Source organism: Fragaria vesca, linkage group LG6 (genome assembly GCF_000184155.1).
Source record: "Fragaria vesca subsp. vesca linkage group LG6, FraVesHawaii_1.0, whole genome shotgun sequence".
NCBI classification, from domain to species: Eukaryota; Viridiplantae; Streptophyta; class Magnoliopsida; order Rosales; family Rosaceae; genus Fragaria; species Fragaria vesca.
The window spans coordinates 26,307,757-26,318,371 of NC_020496.1; the positions used below are offsets into that span (position 1 = coordinate 26,307,757).

The 10,615-nt window shown below is 37.4% G+C and overlaps 2 protein-coding genes across 2 annotated transcripts; one reads left to right on the forward strand and one right to left on the reverse strand.

Moving 5' to 3' along the window:
• Positions 1 to 265: 265 nt before the first annotated feature.
• LOC101294486 lies at positions 266 to 3,228 on the reverse strand. The gene is made up of 5 exons (XM_004303786.1): positions 2,806 to 3,228; positions 2,645 to 2,725; positions 1,640 to 1,744; positions 1,316 to 1,465; positions 266 to 804 (listed from the first exon to the last, which is right to left on the reverse strand). Exons 1-5 carry the CDS (start codon positions 3,169 to 3,171, stop codon positions 571 to 573), a joined length of 936 nt encoding a protein of 311 aa, XP_004303834.1. The 5' UTR covers positions 3,172 to 3,228; the 3' UTR covers positions 266 to 570.
• A 712-nt stretch (positions 3,229 to 3,940) lies between these two features.
• Positions 3,941 to 9,915, forward strand: LOC101308897. The gene is made up of 8 exons (XM_004305767.1): positions 3,941 to 4,061; positions 4,595 to 4,827; positions 5,444 to 5,505; positions 5,678 to 5,811; positions 5,951 to 5,988; positions 6,089 to 6,134; positions 8,681 to 8,845; positions 9,707 to 9,915. The coding sequence occupies exons 1-8, from the start codon at positions 3,941 to 3,943 to the stop codon at positions 9,880 to 9,882; spliced, it is 975 nt and encodes a 324-aa protein (XP_004305815.1). The 3' UTR covers positions 9,883 to 9,915.
• Positions 9,916 to 10,615: the final 700 nt, after the last annotated feature.

Below are 10,615 nucleotides of genomic sequence, written 5' to 3' on the forward strand. Positions count from 1 at the left end.
GATGTTTCCTGATACATCATTCTCGTACATGAATATAATGTTTGTTTTACGCCTAAGGTTAGAGATGCCTTTGTAACATAGACATAGTGTTTGTTTTACACCAAAGGTTAGAGATGCCTTTATAACATAGACTTCGCTAGTCGGAGAGATTTGCAAGGTACTAAAGAAGGACCTGGTCTTGATTTCATTGACTTATTGGTAAAACTCTAAAGAGATGAACAATGGAGACAATGTACACTTGGAATATGAATCCTCTCTTTGTCTTGAAAACACTTGATGCTCGTATTTTTATCAAGGCTTATAATTACAACAAATAAAATCAAACGTAAAGCCTTTCACTGAAGACTTGATAGAACTTCTGCACCTCTGCATCAAGTCATGGACAGAAACTAATTAACTAAACCTTGAATACAATCTCAAAACTGTAATCGCTAGTGCCGCATGTATATCAAAGCCTTGTACATAATTCACTAGCTCAACTAGGATGGCCCAAGACTCTCTGAAGATAAAGAGCTCAACAAAGATGCAGCTTTTGCAACTAAAGAGACAGATCAGTAGCTATGGATACAATCACACTTTGCTTATCTGCTTAACTTGTTTCACCTTCTCAAAATCTGGGGCATGGAAATTCTTTTCGACCTCCCATGCTAATTGCGCCATACAATTGAACATTGACTTTGCACCTTTTTCATCTGTTACATCTCTGGGGAAGGGAATGCGAACCTCGAAAATACCATTCTGAGGAGAAAAGAGACGCATATCAAGCCCCAGCCGATCAATCCAAACCAACTTTGCTTCAGATACCTGAAAAACAAAACAGTGTACCATGACCAAATTGCAAGAGCGAAAAAGAAGTGATTTATAAGCCCATCCTGAACAAATGCAAATGATGAAGGTTGTTGGCATCTAAAAAAAAAAGGCTAATATATCTAAAAAAAACAAAGGCTAATATATCTTCAACATTACTAAGAAAAATGGATTATTTGGTTCATAAGAATTCTACAAGCAGACTTGAAAGGCGGTCTTTGCTTAAGGTTCAATATTGTTGAGCATCCAATCATGCTGATCAGGGTGCACAAATTTTAAAAATAGACATATGGTAGTTAAGTTAGAATGTCAATGGTTCATCTTTTAGGAGTCAAATAGTTGTAATGATCCCTTTTCAAAATCTGGAAAAGACACTATACTTCATCATATCGGCATATCACATAAACCTTGGAAGTTGGAACTCCTTTTATTTTCTACTCTTGTGATGAGTATTCACACACCAAGTGAAGACATAACTAACAATAACAAAAGGTGAGTTAGCACAAACCTGGAAGTCCAAATCAGCATAAATGTTGCAAAAACGGTTAATGTCTTCAATATTGTTGGTGTTTATATCATTCACTAACTTTTCTGAAGAGTCTCGAAGAGGATCAGGTTGAGCATTTTTATAATCTGAAGATGTGACCCATGTACCAACCTGCAAGAGGATCAGAAAAGTTCAAAAACATATGCTTTTGGATACTCTATGTCAAATCTTTGACAATTAAGTAACACAAAGAAATCTTTGGTAGGACTAGGCGATACCAATATAGACAATAACTATTTTGTATGACTACTAGTGCAGCAACTAGCAAATAACACAGCATTATACCTCTCTAAAGTCCTCCATCTGAAGCACTCGGTCCACGTCAACAACATATAGAAGATCTTCATCAACTTCTTCTTCAAACCTTTTTCTCCACACCGAATGAAGATACTGAAATAAATGACATTGACTCCTCAGATGAGAAGGCTGATTGTAACAGTATCAAACAAACAAATACAGCCTGGCACAAATGACGATAGATCATATATTCTAAGAGTCTAGCAAATACATTCGACCACATAAAGCTGAAGGTGGAGTTCTTTCAAAACTGCACAGCCAATTAATTATGAATTTAAAAGCTTCTTTGCATGCCAATATATGGACAAATACTGGTCTGAAATTAGAACCTTGACCACTTGCTTAAACTGCATCATATTGCAGCAACCTAGGTATTTTGAAAATCAATTCCTATATAGATAAAAGTGTTTGCATTGCAATTTCGCTGCTCTACTATTAGGACATCACTTTCCTTTTAATACACTCACTCCTTTTTTTCTATAAGCAAAACTTTGAAGGAGACACAAGAACTGGTTAAGATGCAGTAGTCTTGCAGCACTCTTGCCTATGTCAAATTGTTTGAATGATGAGCTTCTATAGAACTTCCTACAGGTGCAGATCCTAGGAAGTCTTTATTAGGTTTATTCATTCCCTCTTTATCTTTCTGCACTTATACCGACCTCACCTCACCCAATACTGAGCTCAAAGCAGCTCAGTTAAAATCGCAATTGAACACATATTACTCCTTTTAGAGGTTATGCAACTTTTTAAAACCATGACAGACCAAAACCATACTATAACTTCTATCCTAACACAAACAGTAAATCATAACACAAACTGGAATAGTCATAGTTAGCTGACCACTATAGAAGCGTTAACAAAAGACCAAGCTATCATAACAATGCTACATTCTAGTTCTACATCCTTCATTCCCCAAAAACCAGCAACATACATAACACATTGACAAGCATTAAAAGCAACTCGCAATTCAACCAAAATCACCAAAATCTTTACCTTCAAAAACTTGCTGTCTTCTGGCTTGTCAATGCTGCCTAATATGGTACACTGCGGCGTCCTCAACCCAAACTGCTCCAACTACACAACCACAAACAACAACCAAAGTCATTACAAACCCGAAAACTCACATCAAAACTTGGAAAAAGCCACACACTCACCTGAACATGGAGACTAGACCTCCTGTCAATAGAGAGCTGTCTATCTGAGCCGTCCAAGCACAAGACGGGAGTCCCTTGTGGGTCAACAGCAAAGCGAACCCCGATGCCCAAAGGCCAACCTTGTTGGGTTAAAGTGGAAAGGGTGCCCACAGAGACCAACTCCAGAATGGTCCGTGAAACCTCGGCCGGGAAGGGCTTGGTGGTCGGGTTTTGGAGATGGGTCGGGTCGGAAACGGCGGAAAGGGAGCATCTTGGAGGTGTGCGAAGTGGGTTGGGGTTGAAGAAGTGGGTTTTGGAAATGGGTTTTGGAGGAGGGAATGGGAGGAGAGGGAGATGGGAAGTGAGGCATTGGGTTTGGAGAAGCATTGGGTTGGTTTGGGAGGAGAATGTGCTTGGCGGTCAATCAGGAAAAAGGGGCGGGGAGTTGAAATAGAATATAGTGACAGTTTGGACAGGTAGTTGATGAGTTTGGGGATGATGATAAGTAGAGGAAACAATACGGGAGGAGCAGCCCAAGTTGTAGATCGTATTATATGCATATATTATAATATTATTAATAGAATCGAAACCTAAAAAATTAGTTCTAAATGTTTTCAACATAGAAGATGAGGACTCGAGGTCAAAGAATATTTACTTTTATTATGAGTGTTTAATTTGATCAGATAAAAAATGAAGATGAAAAGAAGGAAGTAACGGTCTCTAGTCTTTATTCTATCTCTAAATACGGCAATTTGATGATTTCTACAATAATGATACAAGTGCAGTTTGATGCGTAGAATCCGCTTCAAAAGATTTTCTGACACGGATAAAATAGGTATTAGCATCTCAACATACACAATAAATCAACTTAGTGTGGTAAGGTTGGTCGGACAGTAACATTAAAACTCATATCCCATACTCATATCTCACTCATATCTCGCTATGGAGTCGATCTTTTCCATTTTGAGGGGGTTTTAGTTCGTGTGCTAAATTGTTAATTATTTATTTATTTTTTATGAAAGTGCTACTGCTACATATGCGTCAAGAATAGAAGAGAAAATCCAGTCCTACCGTTTAAGTAAAACTCCTTTTTAAAGTTGCAACAGCAAAATCAAAACTCCAATCTTTGTTGGTACTTGGTACTAATGAGATACAAATGAAGGCGGCAGCATCAGCAACCTTGAACCCTCCCACTGCTCTCTACCCATCACCCATTTCCCGCCATATCAACTTCCTGCCCCAACGGTTTCAACCTCGCCGACACAACTCCGGCAAAGGTGAGCTCTACACATACTTCAAACTCACAGCTCAACTCAATTTGTACCCAAAAAGAATAAAAAAAATCCTTTCCTTTTCTGAGAAAATGGAACCCAAATAGCCCAGAATTCGCTTGCTGTTGAGTTACTCAAGGTTGGCTCATTGTTGGGTTTAGCTTAAAGTGTTGGTCTTTCATCTTCAGTGCTTCCTAAGTAACTAGACAAGTGAAGTTACTGCTATGTCATACACTTATACTCTTAGACTGTGTTATGCAGAAGAAATTGGTTGATGAAAACCCATTTTGTTTGATATATGATTGCCACATGTATGTACATACAATCATGCTTGTATATATTTGTGAATGCATATTTGTACAGTAATAATCGATTTGGTTTGAGGAAATTTTAATAGATATGATTACATACATGTCTGTACACACACATATGTAAATGTGCATGCAACGTTCATTTAGTGTTGTAATGCAGGACCCCAATTGTATAAATTTGGCGACTTTTGGTCATGTGTTTTAGGGTTCTTTGTTTTGCACATGCAGGGTTGAAATTGTGCAGAAATGACTCTGTGCGGTCTGCTTGTAGTGTGACTTGTGCTGTCAATGGAGGTCAGGGTGGATATGTCTCTGCGTGGGATGAGAAACCGTATGAGTTTCTACCAAATGGGAAAAGAGCATACTTGGATGAACAAGACGTGGTTACGTTCCTTGATCCCCCCAAAGAGTTGATTCCTTTGGACTCGGCTTCTTATAATCCTGCTGCATATCTTTGGTCAGTTTTCGATTACTCTCAGCTTAATTTGTAAGAAATGTAGGGTAGTGATTTACAGTTCCCAAGTTGTACATTTGCTCTCCTGCGTCTTGCCTGAGCTTTTTTTTAAACTTTTTTTTTTATGGTGACTGAGTAAATGAAAGGAGAATGGAAGCATAATGTTCACTGAGTACAATGTAGAAGGTATCTGTGAAAATCATTAAACTAAAGTGAACAAATTATTTACACAAACATACACACAAGGCATGTCACCTGCAGAACACAGATACACACTTCTCTCAAATGGGTGTTGGTCATGGTTACATAATTCTGCATTTAACAAGATAAATGGCCTGCAATTCAAAATAGGTTACTAGACATAATCATATTTGAAATTGATCATTGAGACCAATGAGTGGTTACTGTATGTTATTTGACCCTGATCGTTAGTGATGATAAGTAGAGATGGTCTTCTGTTTGATATGTATCATGAATGTGAGAAGATTTTCATTCCTTTTCATTCGTTATGGATTTATCTCTTCATTTCCTGTGTATCAGCAGATAAGACAAGCTTGTTAGCAACATTATTTTGGCTTGCTAACATTCATGTTACCATATCGAATTATGAGTCTGTTTTACAGGAAAAAATTGATGATATTCCCCAAGAAAGACGTCGTCGGCTGCTGCGCTTGGTAGAGCCTAGGTAATCCATTCATGTTATGCTTTTAAATGTTGTGATCCATAAAAGTCCCTTTTTTTCTTTTTCTTTTTTCTTAGACATACTATGGCATGAAGACATAAATCACTTAAAATATACATCTTATGCTTGATGGATGGAATTCAGGATTATTGATGTCTGGACAATGGTTACGCAGGCTGATCTCAAGAGCTTGGGAGATAGCTGGCACACGATATGAAGAACCCAAGTTGATGAACAGAAGCTCATCTCAACTGTTATCTAATGAAGATGGTGTGTCTCTTGAATATTATAATTGCCGAACAAGTGGAGGTAACTCAAGTGATTCACTCTTACACTGGTGTAGTTTCTGTTGATCTCACATTTTAGTGTTATAAGATTAATTTGTAAAATGATCCTGAGTCTCACTTTAATCTCAAGTTTCTGATACTTGCTTTCAATAATTTAATAGGACCAATGCCTATTTCTTGGATAAACTATTTCAAGACGGTAAACTCTGCACCCCTGTTGATTCTTTTCTTCTGCTTCTCCTTTTTGTATGACAATGTCGTGTAGACTCTACTCTAATAGGGTATTCTGCAAATCTCAGGCAATTTTTGCTTGCAAGGATGGGAACGTATATGGACGATTTATTGGTAATTTTATTTACCCTAAATTTGCATCTTTTACATCTAGAAACTAGGCAACTTTTTGTTTTTGACAATTTTCAAAAATCAACCTGCACTCCCCATCTTAATGTTTATTGTGGAAATCATTTTATCAATGATAATCGTCATTTTTTTTCCTTGAATTACTCAAAAGTTCTAACAAAACCGGAAATTGTTGCAAACCAATTTCTGCTCCATGACCTGCAGCCAGAAGCTCATTTGCTAGTTCTAATAATGACTTTGATTCCTTTCACATATTCCAAACCAATTTGATTATGGAACCGTTTAAGTAACTGCTGCACTCTTTTGATACAAATGGAGATGGATATTAGCAAATGAAAACCTACAGAACAGAAATGTAGTGACTAGTGACTATATATAGAGGAAAATTAGATTGATAGAAGGAAATTACAACCCAGCAACTCATATAAAGAACATCAGAATTGAAACCCTTTTTTTCGAACTTTAACATCTGCAGTGCTTAGAGCTTCTACCGTTCAGTTGAATTGACTCTAAACAAAATTCTTGTGTTTAAACTAAGAGTTTCAGTTACTGGGTTTATAGGCATAACTATGAAGTTTTGATAAATTAATATTTTATGTTGTAAGCTTCACCCTTACGCCGTATTAGTTATGATAGGTGATGACAGCCACAGTTCGGCATAAGATAATAAGCTTCCTTAGTTACTAAATTAGGTTTTATCTTGTCCATATATAGAGGATATAATTGTTTTCTGTAGCATTATGGACGTAGCTTGGAGATAAGCATTTCCTCGTTACAGATTGTCCTTCTAAATGCAACAAGACGATGTATCTATAAAAGGAAAATCATTATGTATTTCATCAAAACATCCTTTTGAACATGCAGTTTTATAGCATAACAGTCATTGTAATCTGTTCTGTAATTCTTAGGATGGATGATTCTTGCATGGGGGATGTCCCTTACCCTTAGAGATAAGTATTTCAAGTGAAAATAGGAGCAATTGAAAGAATGAGTTACAAACATCTGGCTAGGATTCAAAACCAGTTTTGGGTGGATCAAGCAAGTGTAATAAGGAGTAAATATGGGTACGATGAGAATGGTTGGGATTCAAAATGAGTTTTGGGTGGATCAAGTCGAAGTCCCTGGAAACATATTTCAGCTGGTTTAAGCGCATTTTCTTATTGTCATAAAGCAGTTGTAGGAAATGGCAAAAGGGTGAGGTTCTGGGAAGATTCTTCGTTAGAGAATCAACCCTTGAGATTCTATTTTCCAAGGTTGTTCACTTTCGAGATACACCAATTCTTTGGAGGAAAGATTAGTTGTTCACTCCAGCTTTCTGATAAGCTATTTCGGATTCAGAAGAAATTTAAATTAACAGGATATTGAGGAGTTTGCCTCGTTGATGGCTAAGCTAGAAAATGTCCGATTATTGGAATCCAAACCAGATAGGAGATGGAAGCTTGAGTCTACTGGGAAATTCTCTTGCAAATCTTTTCGTAGATTCTTAATTAGTAGTGGATTAGACCCAATCTCCTGCAAAGTTTGTTTGAAACTCCATGGCCCCTACTATGGTAAAAATATTGGGTTGTCTTGTGGCACACAGGAGGACGAACACTTGTGATATCCTTCAAAGGAGAAGACCAGGTTTTTGTATCCCCCTCATTGGTGCATTTTGTGCAAAGCTCAAGGGGAAAGTGTTGATCATGTCTTTGTGCATTGTGGAGTTGTTAATTTCTTATGGAAGAAATTACTTAGGGAGGCAAAAGTGGTCTGGACATCTCCATCAGAGAGGAATGATTTGTTTAAAGAAAATCTTTCAGCTTTTGGTAAAGGGAAATAGGCCAGAATCTTTAGGGTTGTGGGGTGCTAGCGGTAGTCTGGGTGGTCTGGATGGAGAGAACTAGAAGACTATTTGAAACCTATAGTGGGGAGGAAAGGGAAGACCTGTGGGAGAGAGTCAAGTTCTGGGCATCTTTATGGGCTTATACTTCTAAGGAATTTAAGGTTTAGAAAAAAGGGTCTCACAGAAGCTATCAAGTCAAGCGAGACACGTTCATCAAGAAATTCCTACCAAATATGGATGGAGACACAGGCACTTTCATAAACTTAGTCTTGCGGATTGTTGAGGACAATTATCTCACAACTGGAAAGATGAATGGCTGGTGGAAGATACAATGCTCGTACCAGCATACTCTCAGTGAGATGCGGATCAAAGTAGAAGATTGTCCAACAATTGATGCCCGAGTAACAAAAAGGAGATATTTTTACAAGGTAAATAATAGGAATTGGAAAGGACTATGGGTTCTGCTCCATAGTTCATCCTTTGATGAGATAGTTAGAGGGCAACCTAACTAAATTAGAGGAAAGTGTTCCATATTTTGGCGAAGAATTATTGTAACTTAACATGTATCTCAAGGTTCATATACTACTTGATAGTTCCAAAGTGGTTATTTTTTTGTATGGTTTCAATTTTTAACAGTGGTATTACATTTGTAACAAAAGAGACCTACTAAAGGTGAGCTAACAGTACTAACAGTACATGTAATGAACAGGTGACACAATTCTTAATGGACTTGCAAATTCCTTTAGCCCATTGTACTTTGTAGTGAGACAGCTAAAGGAAGTAATGGCAACTGAACAACCTTGTGATCTAGCATATGAGTTTGGGGATGGGCAATTTGATCTCCATGAATACCCTGAGGGCTTTCCAAGACCAGGTAATATTTCTTGTTTTCATCCAAGTCAGTATGGTCATTATCTCATCATTATTGGTCTTTCTTTAGTAGAATCTCTTCTAACTTTTGTTCTCTTTCTGAATGAGTCTTTGAATTTTAAGGAAATTCAATCCTGTTTTCTCCATGGAAGAAGCAAAGAAGGACAAAATAAACATATAGTTTTGGCCTTTTGGGGGATGTTTTGGTCTTAGTAAATTAGTATGATATACTAGGCATATAACATAAAGCACTGATTAAATTACTTAATGACACCATAAAAGATACAAGGACGACTTGGAGCACTAAGGGGACATATCCAGGAACTGAATAGAGTTTCTTTTCAACTAGTGAAGATAGGGGAGCCTTATACATGTACTGATATAGTTATGTAGATACACTTACAATTGGTCTCAATCATTCTTATTTCTTACCCATATACTTTACCCTAGAATAAGCGTGTTTGTTCTTAGTTTCCCAGTTTTGGCTGAACAAATTTGTGAGTTTTACTCTGTTCACATTCCCACTTTGGGTTCTCATGTCATCTTTTCTTCCTTTTACAACAAACACAAAAAGACAATCTTTTTTTTCTTTTAGCTATGAGTGAAACTGCTGTTCAAACCAAAAATAAACTGCCTGGTCATAGCAAAGTGCCAACCATTATTATTATGAAGGGATTATTTGTTCAGTTTGCTGTTAGTGTTTGCCAATAAGTTTCTTGCTAGAGCATTAGAAGCTTGGGCAAGGGCCATGAATAACAGCTCTTAGAGCTCTCTCTAATTGTTCTCCTGGATAGGACGTTGAGCTTGGTTTAGGTTCTAATATTGAAATCATAGTTATCAACCTTTATTCATTTTGTGTTTGCAGTGAAACATCCGTATCCTTTCAACGATCAGGTGGTTGTCTATGTTCGTCATCTTGGACCAGGAGTGTCAGTAGGGCAAGCATGGCAAGAAGGAAAAGCATTACAACAAGTTCCACAAAAATTATGTGGCGACATTCTAATGGCGAAAGATTTTTCTACCGTTAGAGCAGATCAGTAAGGAAAATTAAGAAATGATATGCTGCAATCAATTATGCGGGTGCTTATGTTGTAGACATGGTGGTGATCAGGAGAACAATCAATTGTTGATCTAATTCCTGTGATTCTAATTTAATGTGAAATGTAAAAGTCCAGGCATGTGATCCTTGTTTGGTGAGGATCAAATTCTTTATTTATTTGAGGTAAAATGTTATTTTCAACTAAACTAGTTGATGGTCGATGTAGAAGCAAAGAACTGCTAAGAGGATAGCCTGGTTACAGTTCTTTGCTGACATGGTGGGAAGTAAACTCTAATGTCCTAAACCCTATATTGACTTATTGAGTGCCGACTAGTAGACAAAGCTACAAATGAAAAAAAAAAAAAGACTTCTATGTTGGTTCAGAGATTCTTAGAGCAAACTTTACTTTTTGGACTAGTCTAAGTAGTATATACCCGCAACCCCAAGCTTCCTAGGCTTCTTGCGGACGATGGCCGGAATTTTTCTCGTCAGTTTTCAAACAGACGGTTGCCAGAGTTGGTTCTGCCCCTTTGTAATGTTGTTATGGGATGTCTACACCACCAAACACCGAAGAGATTAAAGTTTCTATATACATGCAGAAGATTATAAACCAATAACCATACCGGTCTGAATAGAGTAACCATAACACTGATAACAGCAACATGTTCTCATCAAAGCTTTGACCATTTTCTAAAATGTACCAAGGAAACAGGTAAGAGTGGTTTCGGTAACTTG